This window comes from Cyanistes caeruleus, chromosome 2, assembly GCF_971803275.1.
Source record: "Cyanistes caeruleus chromosome 2, bCyaCae1.hap1.1, whole genome shotgun sequence".
Lineage (NCBI taxonomy): Eukaryota > Metazoa > Chordata > Aves > Passeriformes > Paridae > Cyanistes > Cyanistes caeruleus.
Genome location: NC_141702.1, coordinates 59,283,392 through 59,310,677, shown reverse-complemented (window position 1 = coordinate 59,310,677; position 27,286 = coordinate 59,283,392). Strand labels below are relative to the sequence as shown.

At 40.8% G+C, this 27,286-nt stretch overlaps 3 protein-coding genes across 14 annotated transcripts in view; 1 reads left to right on the top strand and 2 right to left on the bottom strand.

Moving 5' to 3' along the window:
* SCAF8 (SR-related CTD associated factor 8) overlaps nt 1-648 on the bottom strand; it is a 156,983-nt gene extending 156,335 nt beyond the window's left edge. For 3 of the 8 annotated variants that reach the window (XM_086877315.1, XM_086877314.1, XM_086877313.1), the window contains exon 1: nt 527-648. In XM_086877315.1, coding sequence (XP_086733441.1) covers nt 527-556 — 30 coding nt within the window. In that variant the 5' untranslated portion in view covers nt 557-648. The remainder of the gene's footprint in view (nt 1-526) is intronic. The other 5 variants (XM_086877321.1, XM_086877317.1, XM_086877319.1 and 2 more) reach the window with 3 other exon arrangements.
* Nucleotides 649-693: 45 nt separating this feature from the next.
* LOC111927014 (uncharacterized) overlaps nt 694-27,286 on the top strand; it is a 63,016-nt gene continuing 36,423 nt past the window's right edge. Inside the window, exons 1-3 of one of the 4 annotated variants that reach the window (XR_015283267.1) lie at nt 961-1,722; nt 1,828-1,977; nt 18,808-18,871. Coding sequence is in view for 1 of the 4 variants with exons in the window: in XM_086877339.1 (XP_086733465.1) it covers nt 694-1,224 (531 nt within the window). In the remaining 3 variants the exon portion in view is untranslated. Of the gene's footprint in view, nt 1,723-1,827; nt 1,978-3,389; nt 4,089-4,392; nt 4,485-18,807; nt 18,872-27,286 lie in introns of those variants that run through there. The other 3 variants (XR_015283268.1, XR_002863143.2, XM_086877339.1) reach the window with 3 other exon arrangements.
* Nucleotides 8,464-15,021, bottom strand: LOC111926723 (uncharacterized). Of its 2 annotated transcripts, XM_086877340.1 has the most exons (5): nt 14,995-15,021; nt 14,316-14,669; nt 11,337-11,416; nt 10,916-11,075; nt 8,464-10,397 (listed from the first exon to the last, which is right to left on the bottom strand). In XM_086877340.1, exons 2-5 carry the CDS (start codon nt 14,359-14,361, stop codon nt 10,354-10,356), a joined length of 330 nt encoding a protein of 109 aa, XP_086733466.1. In that variant the 5' UTR covers nt 14,362-14,669; nt 14,995-15,021; the 3' UTR covers nt 8,464-10,353. The 2 variants fall into 2 exon arrangements, with proteins under 2 accessions (XP_086733466.1, XP_086733467.1); XM_086877341.1 differs by lacking the exon at nt 14,995-15,021 and having other exon boundaries at nt 13,635-14,379.

The window sequence follows — 27,286 nt, the reverse complement described above, 5'->3', positions numbered from 1 at the left end:
TGTAATTAGCGAAGAGGAAGAGGGTGGCAGGAAAGACGAGGGAAGACGTGGAAGGGCACGGACCCCGTGCCCGGCGAACCTGGACTCCCCCCGCCGCCCGGCGCAGCCTCCTCGGCCGCTGAGCGAAGTTGGCCGGGCATCACCCGCTCCACTGCAGGCCAGGCGCAGGGAAGAGACCTCTTTCTCCTCCTCCTCTTCCTCCAGCCCGCCGCCAGATCTATTCTTCCCCTTCAGCCGCCCCCAGCCTCACGGCGGAAGAAGCTGGGGGGGGAGGGGGACGTCTCCATTACCCTCTCCACCCTCCCGCTTCCCAGGGACGGCGACAACGGCCCTTTCCCGCCCGACGCGGGGAGAAACCCTGGACCGGCCTGCGGGAGCGCGCTCCCGCACCCCTGGGCCCCCCGGGGCTCTCCCAGTTCCCGCAGCCTCCCCGCTGCGAGGAGGGGGCAGGGAAGGCGCCGGGCCCTGGGGCCCCGCCCGCTCCCCGGCCCTGAGGAGGGGAGGCCGCCGGCAGGGGGTTACACACCTCGCTGTTAAAGGCTTTCACAGCCTCCATGTCGCGGCGGAGGCGGGAGCCGGGCGGCTTCTCTCCGCTGATGGCGGCCGGGCCGGGCCGGGCCGGGCCGGGCGGGGGCAAGTCTCGGTCCGTGCGTGCGTGCGCTCCTCGCTCAGGGGCCGCCTGGCCTTCTCTCCATGGCGGGTGGCGCAGGGGGCGGGCGCGGGGGGACGCGGGCCCCGCTCGTTTCCGTCTCCTCCTCGCCCCGCTTCCCGCCCGGCGGCACCGGCGTTCCCTTCCCTCCCTCCCGCGCTGAGCTCCGGGCGGCCGCGCCGGCAGGAGATGGAGGAACAACGCGCGGCGGCTGCGGCGCGGGCGCCAATATGGCGGACGCGCGGGGGCTCCTCGCAGCGCAGCGCCGGAGCGGCGCAGGCGGCTACAGCGCCCCCTGCCGGGCAGCGCCCGCACAGCCGCCCGCGCGCTGCCGGGATGGCGCCGGGTCCGCCCCGCCCGCTCTCCTCCCTCTCCAGGAGCGGGCGGGAAGGAAAGGGTTACGGGAACGAGGTGTTGGACGCCGCCGAGTTTCGTCACCGGGGGGCAAAGCCAGGAGTTCTTGGGACGCCGTTTCCGGATCCCCCAGCCGTTGTCTCCTGGCGCCCGGCTCGCCGAGTCTCCCTCTCCACGCTGCAGGGCCCGCCGGCGAAACCGGGAACGGCATGCAGGCTTGAAAAAAAGGCAACGGGAAAAAGAATCAGAGAGGCGTAGGAGGGCTAAAAAAATTCATAACTCGATAAGCCCACAAGCAATCATTACTATTTATCAAGAGGAAAGGAGAAAACCCAGACAATCGTAATGCAAATCAGTCACAAACCCCGGTGCACTTACCGCATGAATATTGTAACTCAACGATTCCACACCAGAAAGTCTCCAAACCCATCACCAGGCATTAAGGCATTTCTGTTTGACTATCCAGGGCGTATTGCCAGGTTAAGTTTTGGATAGGGTTCACTTCCCCATGCCCCCACCACCATGCCAGACCGGCAGAGCGCTTGCCTCTCCCTGAAGCACAAACACCTCGCTTAGCTGAGAAATCCCAGCAGGAGCAGCTCTGTCAAACAGGAGGACTTACTTCCAGGGCATAGATTTTTGCTCCCTCAAACACAAAACCACCACATGACTCACCTTTGCCAGGAAGGATATCAGAAGCACTGTACACGAAAACATAGGTTTGTCCTGCTGTTTTTCCCTGCTTGGTTATGTCCTTTCAACTCTACTGACACAGTAAAGGACAGCTCCCATCTGAATTGCGTTTCATTATTTTCCATTCACAGCTCTAGGTCAGGCTCTGGATAGACTGCCTCGATGGTCTCACAAGTGCTCCTCAGACCAAAACCACAAAGGCTCTTCATGAACAATGAAAATCCCACTCCAGTCCTAAGTCAGGGACTTCAAACTGAAGTGGGCTTTATTCAACAAAAAAGGTAACATAAATTAAGCCCAACATTGGAGGGAGACCTGGAATCCTACAGCTCCATTCATACAGAAATAAGAAAGATTACCAAGTCCTTTTAGAAAAGGAATTTGAAGTTCCTCCTGCCTTACCCCCAATACTTAAGGATAAAACCCATCTCTAGCAACCACCCTGGTTGCAGTATCAGGCCACCAAGAGGTTCAGGGAACAAGAGCAAATACCCTGTTAGGATGAGAGGACTGTGTCTGTTCGGACTGAAAAAAAAACCCAAAAAAAACCTGGCCATGGGTAGGAAGGACACCCAATGCCTGCAAAGTAAAATGTCTTCTTTTTTTTAGGACTCACATTGGCATTTGATTGTTTTTAAACAACTGAATAAAGCTCTTTGCAGACCTCCTACACAGCAGGAGGTCAAGAGGTAGTAGTCATCACTTAAAGCAGGGGAGGTTCTGACACAGCCCAAGAAAAGCCTTTTTGATTGTGAATATGGCCAAGCAGTGGAGGAGGTTTTCCAGACAGGCTGTGCGGTCTCTAGCCTTTCATGAAATTCCATGGGATAAAGACCTCAGTAAGCTACTCAGAGCTCACAGCCTGACCCTGCTTTGAGCTAGAGACTGGACTAGACAAACTCCCCAGGTCCCTTCTAATCTGAGGGGCTCTATGAACTGCTGAGTTCAGTGCAACCTTCTGGCAGTCCCTCTTCACAGATGATTCAGGAGAAGCACAGTATGCTTACCAGGAGGGACAAGGCCTCTGTTTCTCTTTTGAGTTTTGTTTGGGGCTTTTTTTTTAAATTTTTTGGGGGGTATGGTTGTGTTTTGGGGTGTTTTTTTGTTTGATTTTTTTTTTCCTGTGGAAATTAAGATTAAATAAAATATGAAGAGACAACTCTCTTCAAATTACTGTGAAGGCTTTACAGGGTACTTCTTGTACTACAAGAGTAACTGCTGTAACTATTTATCTTGTACTCCTCTGGAAAGCTTACAGAAGTGCTGCAGTTACAAACAGTCCTCCAGGATCTGGTAACTTCTCTTTTAGATGAAATTGAGCAAGCCTGGTTTTCCCTAATAAAATGGATGGAATACCACACTGCAGAAACTTTGTAAAAAAAGTTTTGAAATTGGCTTCAAAGTGATCACAAACTCCTACTCAGTTGCTTTTCAGAAATATTTTTTTCCAGAAGCATTAATGTTATTCCAATACTGGGGAAACCAAAGAAGGAAGGGTAGGATTCACATTTAGAGATACGTGCACAAAGCCTTGACCTCAAAAGTAGAGTCTGAATTTGAAACTAAGTGGTTCCCCTCCCCCACACATTTTCAGCTTGCTTTCTGTAGGTCTGTAATAAGCATTTAAGCAAGTATTTTTACCACTTAAAATGTTGAGGTAGCAAAGTCTTTTAACAGCCCTTTTTAATTCCAGAAGTAAAAAGGAGAAGAGCTGCACAGTACATCCCTGATCTCAAAAGGAGCCAGCTGTTATCCAAGAATGAGAAATAGGCTACAGAATGAATTCTGTGAAACATCTCCGATTATATTTACATAGTCTAATTGAGAAAGTATACAAATGCTGTAACATTGAAACACTAGCTTATTTTGGGGCAAGGTGGCCTTGCCCCACAAGGTTCTCTAGTTCAGTGACTTGGTGTCACTGATGACATGTCAAAGGCAGGAGATCTCTCATTGTGCTGCACAGCAGAGTAAGCGCCAGCTTCCTGCACAGCACAAGCCATCTGCAGTTCCAGTGCTCTGCACAACTGATCAAACTCATACCAGAAACATTAGTTTTGCAGATCAAATCCCAATTGTTTTCAAACACGTCAATAAATTATTATTGGGAATAAAACAGAGAGTACAATGGAACTGATAAAGGAATCTAGTATCTTAATCCTAATCAAACCGATACCATGGGAGAGACAGACACAGATAACTACTCCCTGGGGCAGAAGTGACCTAGTGAAATGTTGTGAAACTTTGTAATGATTACCAGATAACTGATGTCATGAAGAATGTATATCCAATGGGAAATTGTTACCAAAAATAGAACCCTATATAAGTACTATACAAGTAAAACCCTATATAAACACCTTGTATACTGAATCAAATTGGCTTCTGATCTCAACTTGGGTGCCCCATCTCTCAATCGCCAATAAATTATAGGTGGGATTTGCAATGATGGGGCACATTTCCTATGTGGATGCAAACACTTAGGTTTGCAATTCTGAGAGAAAAGCAGGACTGAATACATCTTTAGTCTCCTGTTCTTTTATTGCCCCCCACATAAGAGAAGGTAAAATAGATATGCTTGCTTTTTTCCTACTTCAGACAAGTCCAAATAGAGGCTCAATAGATCAAACAGGTGTCATACTGGCAAATGCCCTGAAGAAAGCTGTCATCCAAGTAAGCACTTCTGTGTTTCCTCTCAGCAGAGGAAACTACTAATCTGGAGGGAGAACTGGTGTTCCAGTTGGCAGAGAACAGAGGAAAATTGATCTGTTACTTGTACTTGTAGCTTCAGGTAAGAGGATGTCACTCAGTTTTCCTTGTACTAACTCCACAATTTTTTTGAATGCACAGCTACAAATCATCCTCCATGCACCCTGCCTATTTGTACTTAACTTCTCAGTGCATTTTCAAGGATTATCTTACATTTTTTACTAAACTTTAACTAATATTTCCCCTCTGTCCTTCTTCACTAACTCTACCTCATCTTTCATTTGCATTTTCAGTTCTCTTAACCTCCAAAACAATTTTCAAAGTTTAAACTGTAACGAAAAAAAATATGGAAATAAATTTTCTGTTGAACTTTTCCTAAATTTGTTACAGATATATGTTCACATAAGGAGCTCCTTTTCGAGTGTTAAAAATTTCAGAGGTTGAACGAGAACTTTTGAGTCATTTGTAACCACATGTTACTCATGATAGCCTGATAATTTGGAACTTCAGTTGGTTTACTATGCAGTTCCTTCTGGTCAAGCTTGACTGACTCTTGCACTTATCCAAGCATGATGGTATCAGACGCTCTTAGCACAACACCACAGGAACAACCTCAAAACAACTTTGTTGGAAAAAGCAATTGGAGCTTTAATTTACAGGCCAGCTACTTCTCTCAGAAGCACACTCTATAAATCTCTGTTGATTTCAAAGCAAACTGCTTTAATCAGAAAGTCTTGCAAATTACACTCAAGTAACATTTCTCAGACTTGCCCATAGCAGGTTTGGATAACCTGATGCTAAAAGTGTGTTGGCAATACAAGCCACATCAACCGTAGCATTTCTAATAAGCTTAGCAAGAAAGCATTTAGTAATGTTTTCTTATTCTGTGTGGGGTTCTAATCCTGGCACTTGAACTTTGTGGCATCCTGTTTATCGATTGTAGCATATAATTACAAGGTAGAGCAACCATTGTTTTCTACAACTGCACACTTACATTTAGTTCTGCTCTGAACAAGACAATTCTTTTAAAATAAAGGTCAGACAATGGTTTTACAGTGGCAATTATATTATGCTTGCATCATTTTAATGTAACAGCAGAACTGTGAGGATAGAAAACCTGTTTTAGCTTGATTTTAGCTTGCAAATATCATAGAAGACAGGAGAAATGTTTTATAGTAATTTCCAACTACAAACATATTGTTTAAGAGAGGCTGAAATATTTTTATTTTTTTTCAGTAGATACGCCTATAAAAACAATGTACTGAAATTGCTTTGAAGAATTCAATCCTAGCACTAAAAAATGAAAACTTTCTAAAATATACTTAAGAATTTCAAGGAAAATTCAAGGATGATTCATTAATAAATTTCAGACATTATAAACAGCAGAGGACTGGATTACTGCTGCACTGGAGTACAGATTTGGAGTACTGCTGTTTCCAGAGGAACAAGCAAATGTAGGGTCAAAAACCTGAAGTAAAACATTACTTCAGCTGATTACTTCAGTTGATTACTGATCAACAGAGAACAATTTTAAATGAAAAAATTAAAATAAATAAATAAAATAAATAAAAATTTTAAAAATAAGTGTTTTACCAGCTGGCTTTTTTACATACAGGCTAACAGCAATGAGGGCAGACCTTAACCAGCAATTTGGACCATTCCCTCACATACTGTTACTTTTTCTCTCCTGCCATACAGCTCAAATTTCCAACTTGCAACAATAAGGCTGCAAAAGCAGAGTTATTTCTCCCTTTCTGCTAATTCAGCATAACAGAATTGAGCACAATACACTAAGAGTCATTTCCATAGTGTCTCTTTACTGTCTCTAGCAAATAACATAGAAAAATGAGCAATTTTGGTTTAAGCCTTTTAAGTTTGCTTTGAGCTCAACAATTTAGACCACCACGTGCATTATCTTAAAAATCTGCAAAGACTTGGAATCAAAATTTTAGACAATGCTTAAGATATACTTTTCCTATCAAAAGTGAGACTATGCAATACCACAATAAAGATAATAAAATCAGCAGGCAGATCTCCTAGGCACAGCCCTTTGCCACAGGTACATATAGAACTGGACACATTTTTCTGCAGTGGTTGGTCCAGACTTAGCACGTGCACCTGTACTGTGATAGCTACCAAAGCCTCAGTCTGCAGAAGCCCAGAAATGAAGGAGTAGCCAAAGTTCAATTCATACTGATTAAACCTAAACATGTTCAATGTCTGATTAACTACTGATAAAAAAACTTTCTCAAGAGAGATATTCCACAGAGCTGAAATATGCCTCCTTATCACATTGACAATTTTTTCATCACATTCAGCTGCTAAGCATGATTTTTCTAGTTTCAGATCATCTTTTCTGTCAAGTTATGACCTCACTGCAGTCATATAATTTACACTTATTTTTGTCTAAAGAAATGGAATTCTTCTATAATCCTCTGCATTTCAATAAAGAGTAACCCAGTTAGAAAAGTAAATAATTTCCTTACACTTTCTTCTGGTAGATCTTGGACAGTGAGGCTCATCTCATTAACAATTTACACCACAATAGGAGAGACACCAGAAGTTCATGATGGCACAAACTATACAGAAAGTCTGTTTTCTTTCTAAAAACATGCTTAGAAAAAATCAGCTCAGTCAATAAAAGCTTTTCATTGGAAATGTTAACTTGGAGCAAGCAGAACAGGATAATTGCACATACACACACAAGGTGTGGGCCAGCACAAAAGTCCAAGGAATTTAAAATAGCTACCACATCAGCCAGGGTGATAAGAAAAACCCTGGCAGAAAAAAAGAAAAAAAATCATTAGCTACTTAAAACTGTTGCAGGAGAAACTTACATAGCTGTGCTTTCTGTATACTTGTGTGTTCCATTTCAATGTGTTAACTGAAAATAGATACTATAATGACAATATTTGCTATTTACACTATTAACTCTATTTTGTAATAGTATATGTTCCTGACATGGCAGTTAGCTTTTTCTATGAACCATTCAACTTCTCTCCAGATACTCCAGAAAAAAATTACTCAATTGAATTACAGTGTACATACTTAGGATAAAACAAGTTTAAAAAAGTGATCTCTTGAGTGTAATGCTCAAATTCTATAAGAGGAAACATTGTCCTCCTTGAATGTTATTAGGCAAAACTCTCTGCACGCTTCAAGCTAGGTATGAGCACACGCTCACTAGTTTAAATAAGCCATTAGTTAGACACCATCTGCAAGACTTAAAGATCAGAACTGAATAAAAGGAATGATGGCAAATCCATTTCTTCCTCCTCCAAGAATGAGTCTTACCTGTGTAGGCTCACAAAGACAAAATAAACATTTAATAAATAAAAACATTAATAAATAAAATTACACAGAAGATATTAAAAAACCCAATAAAATCACATGGTGTGAAGGTCAACCTGATATTACCCTCTTTTGAAAGCATAGGAAGAAGAGAGTAAGCTGAATTTGCAGTGTAGCACGTAACAGTGTGGCACACATGGATCTTTGCAGGAAGAAATACAGACAACCCCTTTTTGGGCAGAATCCTTTGTCCAGTAAAATCTAGTGGTTAACAGGGCCTCTTAATCCTCCACCTTCCCAAAAGATTCAGAAGTCCACAGACACACACTCCTTACTCTTTATTTCTTGGCCTAGAACTAGCACAAGACAGTAACTAACAGAAATTATTTGTAAACTCCATCCAGGGAGGGAAATGCTCAGCACTTGAGTGTACTTAATTTTAACAGGTTTGAATTTACAGTTTCCTAATGACTGTGGTTGCCCAATCAGAAACTGTACAGAAATCACCCATCTGGCTGACCCTGACAACCACCTGCTTGTGGGCATTAAACCCAAGAATGCCTAAAATAATATTTGCAACAGCACACTGGCTGCTGGTGCCTGAACTAGTGGAATTGCTGAGGATAGAGAGCAAAATGTTCATTATTGCCTCCATAGGAGCACAGATACGGACTTCTCAACACAGTCCAAATACCTCTCTTTGCTTCAGCTTTGCTACAGGACAACTTGTAATCCACCTTTTTGGTGATTGAGAGACAGGGACATCCAAGTCAAGATCAGAAGCCAATTTTATTGAGTCTACAAGGCGTTTAAATAGGGTTTTACTTGTATGGCACTTACATAGGGTTCTATTTTTGGTAACAATTTCCCTTGGGTACACATTCACTATAACATCATTCCACCTGATAAAGTCACAGTTTCACAACATGTTTCTTGGTCATTTTTTTTCCAGGGAACATTTACCTATGTCTGTCTCTTCCACGGTTTCTGCTTGATCAGTCCTAAGATATATTTATCAGTTCTATTGTACTCTGTTTTGTTACTTAGCCTTTTTAAGTAAATACCTTGACTAACAAGGTATGCATTGCCATGCTTGATATCCCCATGTACACCTCACCTTCAACTTTCAGGCTTCTAACGTTGACTTCTTAAGGGTATTTATAGCAAAAACCTAAGATAATGAGAGGTATGTGGCCTATATAGCCTTTAAATTCCATATAGAACTATGATACACAGGTGAAAAATTATTGCTACAAGAATAGAGACACTAAGAAACTTTATATACACTTATTATAAGATTCTCAGTGCAATGAAATATTAGTATTTTTATTTAGCAAGTAATAACAGGTAGATCTTACATTGGTCAGAAGTTATGAGATGAGCTCTTTATCAGCCTTCCTAAGACTTTGTGGTTGTAAGATCAGAATTGTTGATTCTTAGAGGAAATCATCTTGCCTGGCAGAAATCACCCTATGCAGTCTGATGTGCGTTACAGTAGTCATTGTCTTTAAGGACAAGCCTTAAGAAATTAACACTGCTATACTGTGTCTTAATTGAAAGATTGCTTCACCTAGGTAATAGTACCACTATAAGAACATGAATGTCCAAGAACATTTGGTATCATCAGATCTGCTCTTGATGTGAATGCATTATTTGAAGAATTGCTCCCATAAATTCCAAATAACTCAGAAAGCGCTAAATGAGGCATTCAGAAGCACAGTAGGGCACAGCAGAGAGACAAGCTTTGGATGTGTTCGCAGAGCTTTCCAGTTCAACAGCAAAGTGATGTTAACTACAGTGCTTTAAAACACACACATTTCCCCAGAATCCTCACAGAACAAAATGTAAATAGGAAAGCTCATCTCTCCAGACTACAGCTCAGCTGCTGTTAGGAGCCAGGTGAGACTTCTCAGTCTTATGCTTACCTCGCAAAATTCACAGAACAAGATTATATCATTTAAAACCTCTTACACAACCTGAAATATGGTATGTGCCCAGCTATCCAGAAAACCTTGACCAAACTGGGTACTGAGCTTCATATGCATCTATTCAGGTATCATTAAATTGACAAGAAACTAACCTGCAATCTGCAAAAATATCAGCCTCTTGAATGTCCAATATAAAACCACTGTGATGATTTTATAGAGATAAGTCAACTGCAAAAAGTAGACAAACAGAATAAAAAACTAAAAAAGCTTTAAGTATTAACTTTTTCCCAAGTTTACAAAAGTTTTCAAACATCATCGTGTCTTGGTTTAACTATGCTAAAACCCACGTAAGAAGACATACTAAGATTTGTTCTTGTGTCCTTCAAATAGAAGATACAGAGAAAGTTGCTTCTGATGAAAGCTTTCCCTGAACCACAGTTTTCCTGGCATGCTGGCAGTGTTCACCAAATGCTTTACAGCTGCATCCCCAAAGGTAAAATTGCACCAGCAGTTGCACTTCACAGGTTAAATGCCTGAAAATGTCCTACTAGCTCCTGGCTCCTGACTTTTTGGGGTCACAGCCTGTAGTCTCTTCTCAGCTTTGGATAGTAGAGAAGCAGGACACAGAGTTTTGTTCAAAAGCCTCATGAAGGAGAAACAATTCTACGGAGCTTGATAAAAGTGTCGTGAGCCATCAGGAACAGGTACCTCAACTCGAGTCCCTGGCCCCGGTCATCCAGCCGCCGAGAGACAGCTGAGTAAAGCTGAGGGCAGCTCTAAGAGGAGAAAAGATGATGGTGAAAGATATTATTGTGTTTTCGCTCTGCATTTACAGTCCTGAGTGTTTTTTCCTCCCCTCGCTGCTCCAAAAGCCTACAAGGCAGTCGCGGCTCCCCGCGGAGGCGGACCCTGCAGCTCCCGACAGCGAGCTCAGCTCTTTGCGCCCCCAACAGCAGCACGCGTCGGGCGGTGCCATTACTCGTCGTTCAGTCCGTGCTTCCAGCCGGCTGCCAAAGCCCCGGAGCTCGGCATTTTCCTGCCTTCCCCGGCAGGAGAACAGCCCCGGCCCCTCAGGGCAGCCCGCCCGGCCCCGCAGCCCCTCAGGGCCGCCGCGGCGCAATGGCGCCACCTGGCGGGGCGGGAGCGCAAAAGGAAAGCGCCTTCCCTCGGGCGGCCCGGCCTGTCTTCACATCTCTTTCCTTCCTTTTTTTATTACTTCTGAGGGAAGTACGGCTCCCTTCCCAGCCCTCGGCATTCCTTTCTTTCGGCTCACATAACCCCGCCTCAGGCGTACCGCTGAGGGCAGACTGGCCGCAGTCAGGAGGCGGCTTTGCAATCCAGACCTGGAAGCAGGTGGGCCCCTGCTCCCTCACAGGTGCCCAGCGCCCTGAGCTCCGGCTCTCCCAAAAATCACTCACTGCATCCTCCCCGACAGCACGGCTTGAACAACGCACCTAAAAACAGGTGGCTGGGTCATTAGCCAGTCTTTTTATCTCCCTCTACCATTTCCCACTGGTAGAAGGGATTTTAAGAAACAAACAAAAAACCCCCACTGTTCCTCTAACAATCTATATTAATAAAAGATTGCCTTTACTTGCATGCTGCTATGCTATGTTAATTATATATGCCACATCAAAAACAAAGTCAGATTATTAGCATATGGTTTGCACTTCAGCTACAGTTTTTGCTGATTTTTATTCAGTTTAGGTACTCACCCCCCGTGTGCTTTGCATACTGAGGACCGTAACTTGTGAACTCAGCTTTTGCCCATCAAGCGCTGTATTCATACAGAATGCTGCTGAAATAAATACAAGTAGTGAGCCACCTTTACTACCCTGCACTATCTCCTCCTAGTCATTTATAGAGAAATTATGCAAAGTGCAAGGAGATATGAAATGGGAACCTAGCAATTTATTAGTGCCTTTATAAACTCATTACTTTTCTTGATTTAATGCCTCTGTTTCCTCTTTTTAATTTTTGTTGCATTCTGAGTAAATATGGTTCTGTCACAAGCTACCTAAAGCCTAGGAAAACGACTGCCTCTTACAGAACACACAGAGATGGGACTCCAATCTTAATTTTGGCCTCTCAAAGCTCCTAGTTTTAAGCATTGGTAAATTTTCAGACTTCTCTATAAGACTCTGGAACACCTGGTTTAGCATCAGGTGGGGCTGTAGCTGTAATACAATGTAACCAGGCCGAGGCTGTACACGAATAAAGTGCATTATAACCATAGGCATAAAGTCAGTGAGCTATAGCACCTGTATTTGCTTAATAGGTCTGACAATCCTGTAATTAAAACACTAATTCTAATAAAGGGAACCCTGATACTAGTAATTTCTGCCTGGTGGGTTCTCTTCAAAGTGTGGGAAATGGTGATCTAAGTACAAAAAAAAGTGCAAAAACTCAAGTTCTATGTTCATTACCCAACAAGTTATATTTGATGCTGGAAAACTGGCAACAATTATCAAAATTAAAGGAGAATCTTTAGTAACAAATGCTATGGCAGGCAACAATTAAAAGGAAATAAGCCTATGCTACTGTCCAAAAGTACTCTGAAAATAATTGAGTTCACAGTTACACGTTCATGAACTAGTAAAAAGTATACTAGTTCATTATAGTGCCAATATATGGCATCTGGATCTTCTAAACATGCTGAGCAACTAAGTGATAATTGCTATAAGCCTGATTCCTACATTCATGGTGGAATCAACTTTTGAAAAAGAAGTATGATATGTCCATAACTCAACAAGCTGTTCTTATACTAGAATTCTCTCTGGGAAAAAAAACCCAAACTGAACAATTAAAAAAAGTATTTAATACAAAAATTTGGTCCTAATAATTCAGTACAGTATTTTTCCTCAAAACTAACATCAAATTGTCTGCCTGAGCAATCCTCTGAAGTTTTACAGAAAGGAACAAAGTGGCATCCAATTATAAGATCACACTGCAAGACTGTAACTGATGTTGACAATTCCCTGGGATTTCTCTTCAAATCTATTTGAAAAAAGATTGGCTAGACTTGGAACACAAAGATTCAGTCATGAGCAAAGCTAAATTTCATGCTTCTGTTGCTAAGTCAGACTAAAACAAGCAACAACTGTTCCTCTAATAAGGAAGGTACAATAAATGTTATTGTGCACAGTTTCTTTATCACAAGTTAGATGTAGCCCTTAAAATTTTGGTAGGATTCCAGTGCCATCCTTCCCACAGAGTTACCTAGAAATTAGTATTGAGTTTTCATCTGCTGTGAATTATTATATATTGTTCTTTCTCTAATACCTGCTCAACATATGAGCTTTGAGATTTGAGGAAGACCTGGAGAAAAGTGGAAAGAAGAAAATGCTACAGAAGAAAAACAACTTCAGAAAACAGACTAATACTAATTAGACTGTAGTTAAATACAAACAAACAAAACCCATTTAAAAAAATCATGCTATTTAAACCGCTAATTCAGCATAATTTCTGTCCAGACCCCACTTCTACATAAGCTTTACTGCACCAAGTAAAGATATTAAAGTAGCTTGCATGTATTCTAACTTGGCTGAATTCCGTTATCTTGAAAGAGTGGAGTTTTTTAGGCATCATTACTAGTAATACACTTCTCCAAAAATATGACTCTCAAAACCATAAAGTAGCACCTTACATTTCCATGTTAGCAAAAGTCCTAACTTCACTTTAAACTATGCTGTTAAGTCTAGGTTTTGTGGAAAAGATAAATACTGTATAAGTTTTTCTAAGGAGGCATATAAGAAAAAAAAATGGGGAAGAGATGGATTTAATCTGTTCATATCTAAGGAACAAAATGAAGAGTTCCTGCTCCTGAACAAAATTAAGGTATAGAGTACATTCTGCTTTAAGAATTAAAGTGTTGTTTAAGCAAAAGCCTTAAACAAAAGCTACACCTAAGATATAAAGAACATGCTACAGGACTATCATGCTGCTTCTGCTAGGTGTCTATCCTTTCTCCTATTCTCTTATTGGGAAGTTCCTTTAAAAGGCTGAACACTTACCTGAAAAGCCTCTTCGAGAATAAGTAAGAAAATTAATGCCCAAAACTAGCAGATTTAGACCACTATACAAGGAGTGGGATTTAGCCTAGCACACAGCATTTTGCTAAAACACAGCACTGTTTATCATGAAGTATGGGAAGACAGGGAAGGTGCTCTGGTTGATTCAAACAGAGGAACTGTATTACCCTGGCTCTACAGGGGTAGACACCAGAAAAATTGCAACACAGCCACATAATCAAAAATAAAATTACAAAAAAAAAAAAAAAAACCAAAACAAAACCACCCCAAAAACCCACCAAAAAAACGCAAAACCAAAAAACCCCAAAACAAACAAACAAAAATACAGAAAAGCTTTTCCAGAACGACTTTTGTATTTGAAAGCTTTAATAGGGGCCTTTTTTCCCCTGTCTTTTTGAGTACATCTTCCTTCATCCAGCCTATCAGAGTAGTACAAGGGCTTTCTCAGAAGGTGGTAGAATAAGTGCTAGTGAATCAGAGCTTCCTTAGGCACGAGAAGCAAGAGAAGAGTTCACACTCTGCCTAAGTTCCCATGGGAAAAAACCATACTTTTTTTCACTCTACATAATTAATGTGCACAGCAGTGTCTATGGAAGACAAATGCTTATGTCCTGCTACTTCTTAGAAGAGAATCAAGGAAAAAAAGCCCATTTAACTCACTACCTTGACACCCAGAGCAGATGCAGTACCTTTCTTGCCTCAGATACATGAGTTTCTAACAACAACCACTTCTCTGAAAACACCTGAGGTACTTTAATCACTTCAGTGATGTCAGTCAGACACCTGCTTTGCTGATAAGCCTGAGCAGACTTAACTCAGAAGAAATAATTCTATCCTGTTTATTTATCCCAGCCTTGGAAAGTACTACTGAGCCACAAGTAAGCATCTTTTGGTGTACTAGTTTATAACTTTGCATATTAAATGCTTTTTTAACCTTAGTGTGGCAGACCTTAAGCCACAGCTCTTACAGTCTGGCTTGACACAAGGTTCAGTTTTCCTGCCATAGAGTTGCAACCACTGGAAGAGAGAAAATAACAAAATGAAGTTGATTTTCCATTTCAGTTTCCCTTGTTTTCTTGAGTTTGTGCACTTATATTGGAAGGTAAGCTAATTGAACCAATTCCAAATTCTGTAATAGCAAAAGAGTTCACAACAGAAGCATCAATGTTTTAAAGGCTCTTTAAAATTTAAACACTTTAACCTATTACCATATTTAGATAAGAATGTTACAGTAATTAAAATAGCAGCTCTTTTTCATTGCAATCAAAATATATACAGAATATTCAGCTTAATTGCATTTATTATGTAGGAAACAAAACAGTAGATTAAGTACATAAACCACCTTGTTTTCCTGTTTGGCTTGTCTTGTAAGTGGTAGTGTGAAAAAACTCACCTTAAATAGCTAACTTAATCTTCTTGATGAGAATAAGATACAGATGACGGAAAACTACTTAGGGTAGTTTATTGAGAAGGTGTGGTGTACTTATTTCAAAGAGTAAGCTATTAAAAAAGGTTTTTTATCATCTTATGTAAGGAGGTTAGAGGGGTTTGTTTGTTGTAGTGTGAAGGGTGGGCTGATTTGTTTGTTTGTATTTTTTCTCTTTCTCTAAAAATCAAAATCCTGATTTTGAAGTTTTGCAGCTAAGAGTTTTTGATATGCATGTTCCTGTTAATAAATCATATAGCTTGTCTACTTCTGCTTGAAAGATGTAATTAGTTCAGGGGACAGGACAGAGGAAAATATGCTACAGCTGTGTTGAAGAATATGTTATCCCATAAGTCCTGTACTGAAAGAAAAGATGGAAATGCTTGCAGCTCCTGTGTTATTGGTAGTCTCCTAGACTGTGTTGCTACATAGGCTTCTTGCTTGTCACTGATCAAGATGGATGCTTTGTCTCAAAGCCTCACACAAATCAAGTGGCTTATAAAAATTGAGCATGTTAGAAAAATGAACAAGGAGAGGGAAGTGCTAAGATTGTCTAGGGAAAGAATCTGTATTCAAGGTAGAAAAAGAAAAAAAAAACCCTTGTGCCTTTAGGGAGCTATCTCTTGTGCAGTTTAATCAGTATGTGGCTTGTGTGACAAGTAAAAAAAAATACTGATTAGTTCTTTCAGTTTAGATTCCTATAGGGACTTGATATATTAGAGTAGGCTTTTATACTAAGGTTCAGGAGTTTTTAGTAGCTTGCATTGCTTAAACTATCTATGTGCTCTGTGTACTTGTCAAGGTCTGTCATCTCTAAAAGCTGAGGTGGGACTGTCTAGAGTTGCATGTAAGAAAATTTAAGCCCTGACATTCATAGTAAGCTGTAAGTTAAGAGGAGTAAAAATTACCTGAGAAAAATTATTGGTCCCTGATATAAAACAGATCATTTCACATGGAATTATTGATCTATTTTCAAAGGTGGCATTGCTTTTAACCAAACTGGATTCTGTTACCTGTAAGATATTATTTCCTGGAGTCTTGAGTTGTTTTGTTGAAATCTTCATGAAAATAGTGAAAGTGTGATATAGAAAGTAATTAATATTTCTGTAGAGGTACCTAGTTCATTACAACATAGGAGAACTTTAGAGAAACTAGCTTAATTCACGCAAAACTTCATATCTGTTAAAACACAGTTATTGTTCAGTTATCAAATGTAATAATAATAAAAAAGATGCTCTATAGGCCTTGTTTCAGTAACCTCCTTTTGGAACAGAGCTGCAGCTATACTATGAATTACATGGAAGCCCTCCTTGTAGATTTTGATCTTTGTACATAGGGATTCGCAAAACCAGTGTTACTCCCTTTCCACTGCAGATATTTATAGACAGGTTTGTCATCTTGAGAGATGGTTTCTTCTTCTCATGGAGAAAAAGAGTCATTGTAGGAGTAGCAGGAGTTGGACATTTAGTTACAAACCTGCACTTTTTCTTTGGTGTGTAGTTGTCTCTTACAGGGATCAGGCTGCCCCCAGGACCGTGTTGAGTGCAGGCGTCAGATCTCTGGTGTCATAAGCTTCAGGCTGCTCTAGAGTAGGGCCAGTGCTCAGGTAAGAGGCAGAGGTGGTCACTTGAGTTAGTTAGCCCCCAGTTGCTGAGGCTTTGTGCAAAAGTTCAGCTGTCAGAGAAAACAGAAAATATGTAATGCCTGCCTAATTTTTCTATAAGCCTTAAGCCAGAGCACCTCCCCATCTCTTCTTCTGCCTATGCTACTGAGGGTCAATTAAGGCAGTTTACACAGAACAGGTCAGAACGGGTTTTCAGTCATGGTTATCTGGAAATCCTCAACCAGTGACCCCAAAGACAGGGTGGCTCTTACACTTTTAAATTCAGTCCATCTTATTCTCAGTAAACTTGCATATTCATTCTCTTAAAGGGCTTAATGTAACTTGTGTTCTGTTTCTTTAAAATAAAACCAAGGAAACCCTGCTGAATAATGATTATTTGATCAAGAAAAATGAGAGAACAGAACAAATCTTGACATGCCCAGTGTAAAAATCTGTTACAAGCCCAAATAGCGGTGCATGGGTGTGCTCCAGTTTGCTTTCCCTCCTCCAACTTTGGAAGTAGATAATCTTTATTTTGATACAATGTTACTGTGTTAGATGTGAAAAGGTCCCTTGACATCACATGGCTAATTGGGGCTCCTCAGTGAATAGGATCTGGCCTTTTAGCTGTGCTCTGAATGCACTATTGACTTGCTGACAGGAAGCCCTGTAGCGATAACAAAGGAAGAAATGATTCAGCAAACACCGGAAAGCCTCCCTTGATTTCACATCTGCTGGTCCATCTATTTCCATGCTGGTGGAGCTGCCTTCACATGAGTGCAAAGTCTTTCATTGTTCTGCACTTGTTTCCTCTCTTTTTTCTTCCTTCGTTTTACTTTTAAATGTTGCATTTTCCACAGGCAGTATCAAAACCAAAATAAAACAGCTGCTAGAATGATGGTAGTGTCAAAAAGTATTAAATACTGCTGTCTGTAGCAGAAAATGGGTATGTGAAGACAAAGTGCTGCATTATGAATGGCAGAGTGGTTTCCAAAATTAACTGAAGAAAGTCCAAGGGATTAGCATGTTGTCTTACTGAACTGTGGCAGGCCATTATGTTTCTAGTGTGACTAGACTCCAGCCCTTTAATAGCAAAATCCCAAATCCTGCTTTAGATAAGTTGGTTTTGGGTTGTTACTGTAACAGGGGCAGCATTCAAAGTTTAAAATTCTTTTGCTTTGTATTATGGAACCCAATGTGCCTAAACAACTAAGAAAGTATTAGGAGATTATTTTACTTTAAAAATAAAGCAATAAAGCTAGTTTTTCTGTTGACTCATGTTCCTTGTGAGGATACAGTGTATACCAGCATATTTAGCTCTACTCAGAAAACTCTTTCACTGTATTTGGGCAATACATAAACCAGGACATTTTTTAACTTATTTGGATAAACTTAAAACATCAGATATTCTGGTCTAGATATTGGAATACAGACAAAATTAATTAGGAAGTACATAAATAATAACCCCAATATGTTTATTTTAAAATGTCACACACCGTGTTACATGTCCTTGTTTTAATGCAGTTTATGACGTAAGAATCTTCGAATTACTATAGGATATCAAAGCAGCTGTCCGTATACTTTGTTGTTTAATCTCCTAATTAAAGAAACAAGTCTGAGGGATCCCTGAAGTTGTTCTTTGCCCTAATTAAATCAGAGGGAAAGTACAATTTGCTCTGCCTGCTCACAGAGAACACTGTCTTCTTCCTGGAGAAGCTTATCTTTTCCACACTGTGACTTGGCTAACTCCTTGCACTGCTTCTTCTCTTCCAGCTCTTCTACTTTTTTCAAGTGTCTGGGTTTTCCATGAGTCTGTATTACTGCATGGTTTCTGAGGATTTTGTCTTTGTAATTTAGGCCTCTGGACTGGCTTCCTTTCTGTGAGGGGATGTAGGAGAGGTAAGGATTGTTTGCTGAGTCATCCCTAAGATCTGGTATGAGATCTTTCTGAAGGCTCAGGGAAAATCCTGGCAGACTACATCCTTTTACAGAGCTGGTGGGGATGCAGTTTTGTGTCAGAGACACTGGAGCCCTGCCAAGACATGGCAAATTTCTGGTTAATCCTGTCTGGAGAGAACATATAATGATCATATTCAAAATAACTAAAGTAAATCTCCACATTTTAGGTCACGTCTGTGGAAAATGGTTGTAGATGCTTGCCACTGTAGGATTCTGCATGTTAGGATGGAGGTGAGTTGGGGAAGGGCAGAAGGCAAAGCACTTTTCCCCATGGCCTGAAAAAAATGGCAATCTCTGTAAATATGGTCAGGGTGAATATGAAATACAGTGTGAAACTGGTGTTAATCTACAAGTGACGCTAGTACCCGTATGCTCACTCTCAGGCAGCAGTGTCACATCCAGTTATGATCCTTAATGGGATTTTTCTAAATGGAGCCAGAAGGCATTTCCAGTGTGCTTTTGCTGTTACCATCACAACTCTTGCAATTGTTTTTTGGGAAGTGTCTTAGGAGTGCTTAGGAGTACTCAGGAACACAAACCCCTAGCTAAAGGGAGTGTCAAGCTTTAATTATGACTTTCTTGCTGTGTATAAAAGTCCAGTTTGTATCTTTTGGAAAGCTGGGAGTAAAAGTAATCATAAAATCTTAGATAAAGAGTAAGAGAGGAGGGAGGGAAGAGGGAGAGAGCATGTATTTACAGAGCAAGATGTTCCTTGTTGATAGGAAACATTTCATTTGCTGTGAAAATGAAATGGGGATGTAAAGCACCATCTTTATTGTATCGGAACCTTAGTTTGTCATAGATATGAGAATTCTTTGAATTATCATTATTTCTTCATCACACCTAGCACTACCCTCATGCTTTAATTGCTGTATTGTTTGTCACATGTGCAGATATCTAAAACCAAAAAAAAAGTACAAATCTACTGTATGTATGTAAAGGTGCTTTTGTGTGGAACAAGGGTAAATATTTACTTGTACAGGGGAGTGGATATGTATATGTAATAAAAAACTATATATTGTTATAGATACATTCATAGAATGATAGAATGCCCGCAGTTCTTTGATACAGCTATAGCTCTATAGGTACACTATTGGAATTTCTCCCTACCTGTGAGCATAGAGCTCTCTGTGCATCCTTAGCTGTGGTTCTGCTCCCAGGAAGGACGGGCAGGGTCTGGGAGGCGCCTCTGGCCGGGGCTGAGCGCTGGGGGGCAGCGCTGGCCCGCGGCTGCCCCGCCGGAACCTGCCGTGCTGGAAAAACTCGCTCATTCCGGGTGCTCACAGCGCCCAGGGCATCCCTGTATCTGCAGGGCAGGCAAACGCAGCCCTGGACAGACGGCCTGCATGCTTCACCCTCTTTTATTTATTTATTTATTTATTTATTTTTTATTTTATTTTAAACGCGTAATCCTGTTTTCCGTGTGCTTCCCTCATGCACTCTGACTTTTAGTAGAGGGAGCTTGGCAGCTCTGGATCGGGCTGTGAGCAGCTCTGAGCAGAACCGTCTTCAAAGCCCAGTTTGGCACTGCCAGGAGACGATGGGACCTGTGGAATCACAGCAGTCCAGTCCTGCAGGAGCCCTAGAAGGCCTGGAATGTGTGGATTGCACACACAGAAAAGTCTGGCTGTCTCAGGCAGTTAAAGCGTTGTCTATGTCCAGATATCTATAGGAAATGTGTCATTCCTGTATGTCTATTGGAATACACCGATTAGTTTTGTGCTCCTGCATGCTTCATCTTTACATGTCTAGCAGCCCAGTGAATGCTGAAGAGATCCACTACCTTCTGCTGGATTTGAAAGAGCAGTCTATTACAGGAAACTGCACATTATGCTCTCATGGAAATATTTTTTTTTTTCCCCTTGTATTGCTATTTTTTCCATAAGTTATATATAAATTTTAAGTTTCTAAGTGAAACTTAAAGCTCTTCTCTGACAATGTGAAGTACTAGCCAAAGTGACAGAAGATGTATCCCATATAAAGGAAATTCTTGCTCACCAGTGAAATGAAAGTCCATTCTAAAAAAAGCTAAATATTTAGTAAATGCTACTCCTAAGATGAACCTTTTAGCTGTCCTGGGACAAAAAGACTGCAAGCAGTAGTATATGTGTTCTATAAAACTGTATTGGCATGCAGCTTTTTTTGTCACTGAGGAGGGTCAAATTCTTCAGGAAACACCATATTTTATTTTTTTTTAAAATTGCCTCTATCAAAGAATGTGTTCATTGATTACTTTGGTTTGTGTCACTGGAAAAAGATAATTTTTTCTTATCTGCTGTCTTGATGCTTTCTTTCTCTAGAGTGCCCCAAGGAACCATATTCCTTGAGCCTCTATTCACTAGCAAAGCACGGTGATTGCTTATGGACTTCATTTGTCTGTGTAAAGATGGCTCACAGTGCTAAGATCACTGTGATGAAGCCATATCGGTGTGGGCTTCTTACATTATGATAAGTAATGTCTCTCACTCTGATTTTTTAAATGTAGTTCTTAATCCCATGTGGGAAATTAATGCTGTGAATGAAGTGCATTTACTTGTTTTATTTTCTGTTGGAAGAGGTATATAGTCTTGTTTACTTTTAGGCATTAAAACCACAAAACCAAGTGATGAGTGTTTCCTTTGGTTTAGCAATAATTATAATATCTGGTTTTCATATCATGTTGTTGGATGATATTTTTTCCATTTCATACGTGGGGATCTGAGCACAGCAAAGTAAAATAAATTCCTGGAAAACACTCAAGAAGCACATGGCAGAAGCTGGAAAACAATCGAGTATTCTCAGTACTAGTCATCTGCTTTATGCACAATGGTTCTCCTTCACTAAAACTGAAGGATTTTCTTGGGAATGAGGAGGTCAGACACTGTGTGAGAGGCATTTAGAATCTAATGTAGCTCTAACTAGCTGAAAAAAGAGTACAACAATCTCCATTTTTTGAAATGTAATTAACTTAAACATTTTACCAAAGAAAATTCTATGTAATGGGGGAAAAGAGGGACTTGGAAATGAGAAGTTAAAGGAAAGGAAGGAAGAAATATCAGTAAAAAAAAGAAACTGTTGTTACTGTATTGTTGTAACTAATCTGTTCTAAGGGTTTGTAGGCTTAATAAAACTAACCTGTCAAGGCTTCCGTGGCCTATTGAAAGTAAGCAAAGTTCAGACTAAAATACATTTTACAGTTACCTGCAGTTCCAAATTGTCATTGTTCTTTACTTCCATAGCAAACAGGAAGATGGCCTGTTCCATGTCTCCCTGCTGTAGGTGGTCCCTCAGCATGTTCTGAAAGGTGAAAGACCCTATTTTCAGGACAAGTGCCATAAAGCACATGCTTATCAGCCATGACTGAACAATGCTTTTGAGCCTGGCCAGTCCCATTTTTCCTTTGAACCTACTAGCCCGGGAAAGTGCCTTGTGATGCTGAAGCTGCTTCTTACCAAACATCAAATCTCCCACTTTGGACATCAGAAAACAGACTTGCTCTGTCAGACTGGAAATAAAAATCTCTTTTCTTCCATCATCTTCCTCTGATCTTGTGCCAGTAGGTCACAACAAGGATGGCTGTCACTAGGGTGCTGATGCATCCCACTTTTCTTGTCCACCTCCCCTTGTGACTCAGCGTAGTATTCTCCAGGACCATGTTAGCTTAGGCCTGGCTAATCTGCCTTTTGTCCATCACGAGGTGCTTGCTCTAAGCATCCCATAATCCCCATACTCCCATACTGTTGCAGGATTAGACAGCCAGCTTTCCTCAAATGAAATTTCTACCTACCTGTGGGTTGATATGGGCACTCTGACCAAAATAATAAGAGTCTGCAAAGAGATTCATATCATAGTTTAACCTTAATTCTTTTGAGAAAGAAATGAATGCATCTCCAAATGCATTCTTGATGAATGCATCAAGTACTTGCGTGAAGGCAACAAGATTACTCTAGGACTACTAAAGATATTATTGCTTCCATTTCATGATCCTTCAGAAAGTAAAAAAAATATGCCAGTCCTGGTGGGATTTAACAGTCAGCTGCTTAACAATTAAAACCTTGAATAACACATGATGCCTATTCACTGTGAGAGTATATAAAAGAGAAACTGAAATGTTGATTCTTTCTCATTGCTGTGGTTAAAGTTGGGAGGTATAGTTTATGTTAGAGGCCTGCATTCCTGTCCTGTAATGGGTTATGTCATAAAGAAGACTTTGGTAAATGGAAGCCCTCCAGCATTCCAGGATATTACAAGGCAATGCCCAAAGATGTACATGAGACACTGAAGGCAAGAAGAAGCCATTTCTAAAACTATTTCCTTTTGCAACAGGTCCTGTCTATGCTGTTATGGCCCACATGCAACACTGGCAAGACTAAAGAGAAATATTTTTCATATGGACTCAGGTTGGGACACAGCTGATTGACTGTGCTCAGGCAACCAGGAAATCTGCTGGTTAGTGCTGGTGTGCCTTAGTGACAGGGAATGGAAGAGAAGGGCTGCCCTATGGTCTTACATGCTGGAAATACATGGTAATGTTTGTGAGTTACTAACTGGGAAGGTATGTGCTGCTCTTCCAGGAAGATTGAGCTAGAGATCTACTGTAGTTATTTCTGGTGATCACATGAGTTTGCTGGTTTCTTTGCAATACATTATTATTTAAGAACATTAAAAGATGGCTGTTCTGGTCGTTTTAAGAATGATTTGTTCTTGACAATTTCAGTCTTATGTTTCCTAAAAGCCTTTATTTTGGCTGTAAAAATATAGTTGGAAAATAATGTTAGTCCCTTTGGTTTTTCAATGTTTCAAGCATTATTCAGCTCTAATAAAATTCTATCATTTATAAATCTCTTTGAACAACCAGTGCTGCATAGGAAAAAAAAAAATCTCAAGTCCTTAAAGACACAGTTAAGGGAGGTGTGTGAAGGTTTGACAGATGACCTGTCTGATAGCAGTTTGAATGTGACTTTTTGAAGGTGTAAACCAGTGCCAATGTGAGCATTCTTGGTTTTAGTTAGTCAGTGCACATACAAAATGCTTAAAACCTTAGTCATAACATTTAAATCAAAATATTGTAAACAGAGTTTTAACTTTAGAAGGAAGGTTTTAAATCAGTTTTGATGAAGGAAGAGAAACTGAAGGTTAGAGGTGAGAAAAAACACTGCAAAGCAAGGGGTGGGAGCAGGGAGGTGATAGGTGGGAAGTTGTGCCTGGCAAAAGACAGCAAGGAAGACTTTGACATTGATGGTCAGAGGGGCAGGGTGCTTAGAGGCTTATTATATGTGTAGGTCCACTACCACACTGAGCCTGGGCAACATAGAAAGGCTGGAGGTCCAAATGCAGTCAGGAGGATGTGTGTAGACAGATTGTGCAGTGTCATAAGAGTGTTCTCATGCCTCTTTCAAAACAGATTTTTGAGCTGTTTAAGCATGTCCAGGACCTGTGGCTGTGTTGGGTTAGTCTGCAGATGGAGAGGATGCAAGCATTGTTTAAAGTCTTTTCTCCTTGTCTCAGCTTCTAGTACAGCACTGACTCAGGCCAAAGAATCCACTGGACCTCATCCAGATTTCCCTTGTTCTTAGGGCTGTATTTACTAGAGTTCAAATAACAATGAAATGTGAACTGATTTTGTCTATCTGGCTTTTCTTTAGGTCTCAGACCTCTTTGTCTGTTTCTACTCCTATAATAAAGAGCCTTTTCCAAAAGTGGTGCAATTATAGGTCTGGCAAGCCAGGATGCTGCTAAAATCAGTTCATGTAGGAATTAGATATCAGTGGCAAAACTGCTAGCTCCTGATCTGTGTTAAAGATCCAGCAGTGGACAGTTGTGGTATTCTTACATTGATATAAATCACTCTGGTTGATGGTTTACATACTCAGACCTTTGTATCCAGAATATTCCCCAGAGTAGCTGTTGCCTTTGGTGAGCTGGAAGCACAGCCTAAATATGTTCTGGCCCCCTGCTCTGGGCTAGCTTGGCCGGAGAGCAGCCAGAGTTACAACTTCAGTCCCAGCTCCAGGAAGGCTCCTTCTAAACAGCACTAAGAAGCACAGCTCATTTGGAGGAGAGAAAAATCAACTTTCTTGTTACTCAAGGACCAGCTCTGATCAACAAGTTAAGGAATATTTGGTGGTGCTTCAGCTTCTCCTGGCTACTAATGACCAAGCCCCAGGTCAACTCCAGAGCAGCTCTAGAGAAGTGTTACAGAGCTCAGTCTCCTTATGCCCCATGTAGCTGCTGAGATATGTGGGATATGTACATGTGATGGTGTGTGAAGGCAGTGACCAATTGCCTGGAAGAAGAGGTGAAAAAAGTTAATAATATGAACAATGTGAGGTGGTGTGACAGCTCCTTTCTGAGCACTGTGTCAGAGAGAGTGTCTGAGCATTTGTAGGGTGTTTACATCCTCTTTCTCTCCAGCCAGCTTGCTAACTTGTTCAGAGCACTGACATCATGCTACAAAACTGACTCTTGGGAACATTCAAGCTTGTGGTAATATCTTTAAATTTTCCTTCCCAAACAGAATTTTCCAAACCTAATATCTGTTCTTTTCTTCACAATTGTGTTTGGGGATTTTTGGAAAGCTGGTTCTTGGTTTTGTTTTTCTGGTACTCGTATGGTCTGAAGCAATGCAAAGAGAAGTTGCTTATTTGAATACCAAAATTTTAAGAGTGGTCTGATATTCACAGAATTAATGATGGCATTTGTAGAGTCTGAGGCATTGGTTACAAGACAGGGAGTTGCAGATAATTGGCCTGCTATGGACTGCCAAAAATGTATACTGGTGGGTTTTTTCCCCTCAGGAGTGGATACTTCTTAGCATCTATTAAAGGGACTAAATTGGAAGAGAAGCAGCATGGATTGGTGTGAGGCAATTTTTTTTTTTCTTTAACATGTGAAATGGTGCCTTGGTAGAGGAACCAAAACAATTTCTTTGACAAAGTACAACATGTTCATGATCACCAGTATCCTGGTCTTTTTAGTCTAAGAACTCCTGTCCACACATGCTTGTCTATTGAGCAGATTCTGACCAGGCAAATACATTTCTAAAGTGTATAAAGTTTGTATAGAACTGGGGAGGGTATTTGGAGAGGAACTAGAGATAGAAGAGGGTTTGTCTTGGAAGGGTTTTCTGGAAAACTGGGTTTTCAAGGTTTTTTTGGAAGCTGAGCGTGCCAGAAGAAAGATGAAGCAAACAACCTCTCGCTGTTCCGTGGGAGGCTGGGCACACTGCCTTCCTCTGGTGCCCAGTCATGGGGAGCCCTATGGGGCTGTGTCTGGGACCTTCTTCTCTAGAGGCTGCAGATGCACAGTGCCAGCAGGCAGTAAATATGCTAAAGTTAGAGGGACCTGTCTGACCAGTGATATTTTATTGCAAGAAAAGTCAGCATAGGATTTGACTCTTGTCCTTTTTCTCTTAAAGTTTTGATTCAATACAGTGAAGGTTGATATGTTGCTCTGTTCTATTAGTTTATTTCTAGATTTGAGGCCCTTAAGCCTGTATCATGTGCTTGCTGTACAAAAGCTGAAAAGGCAGGAAAACCTCTAATGGAAAGATGGGTTTGAGTTGATGGTCAGGAGATTTTTTAGGTTCTAAAAATATTTTTTTTCATGGTTTTGACCAGAGTACTGCAGCATGAGGGGAAAAAAAAGATGCCTTTTTTGGTTTTTGGGTTTTTGGGTTTTTTTTTTTGTGTAGTAGCAACAGTGATAATGTAGTGCTGCTATCTGGTAATATCATACTTAGAGGGAGTCCAGGTGGGAAATCTGCTGTGCAAACATCCTGCCAAAAACTCCTCAAGCCTCTGGAGAAACCTTCCCTGCTTTCAGAAGTTTCCAGTTCAAATAACTAAAACAGAAAGGAAAGCAGTCATTGAAGTGCCTTGTAATTGCTGTAGGTAGAAGAAAGTTTGCTTAAGCTATATACCAATCTATCTCTTAAATGGCTAGAAAAATACAGAACATATAAACATGTATAAATCTAACCTTTCCATGTTTATAGGGCCTTTCTATGACCTGAGAATACTTTTCCACCAAAACAGACTGCACTAGGGTGAGCATTCAATTACAACACCTGTGTCCAAAGAGCTTGTAAAAGCAACATTTCCTCACTCAACTTTGGATATGGCTGATGAAAGTGATAAAGAATCTCTATGGCCAAGGAATAGGAATGGCTCTTCTATAGTAACATTTCTGGTATGATGAAGGAAGAAAAAGTATAGAACTGAGTTGCTGCAGCAAAAGCACTATTATTTCAGTTGTTTTATGTTGTATTTACCAGTTGTCCAGAATATGAAAGAATAGAATTGTGTGGGCTCTAAAATGGTCAAAATTCAAACAGAAGGCTAAGAATTATTTTGTTGCCTTTTTTTTTTTTTCGGGTAAATGTAATGTTGCTTTCCCATTCATCATCGCATATTGGTGTGTATTTTACAATTCTTGTCTGCTCTTAAGTTGGTTTGGGGGTAAGCATTGTGGAGATGCTGGCGCTAGTAGTCATGCACAAACAGAGAACTGTTCATAATCCTCTTCCCTAACTCCATCCTCCTCAGCACGGAGAAAAAGTATTCCAGACAATAGCTTCTGTATTCTGTAAACACACCAAAGGTCATAAAAATATACAGTGCTAACATTAGCTCTGGCTTTTCAGCCTTTGCTACCCTCATTTGACCC

Coding starts and splice junctions, on each gene's coding strand:
- LOC111926723 (XM_086877340.1), bottom strand. CDS start 14,361: ATGTATCTGAGGCAAGAAAGGTACTGCATCTGCTCTGGGTGTCAAG. Junction 11,076..11,336: donor GTATGCAAAGCACACGGGGG/GTGAGTACCTAA, acceptor ACCTGTTTTTAG/GTGCGTTGTTCAAGCCGTGC. Junction 10,398..10,915: donor CGGCCAGTCTGCCCTCAGCG/GTACGCCTGAGG, acceptor TTCTCCTCTTAG/AGCTGCCCTCAGCTTTACTC.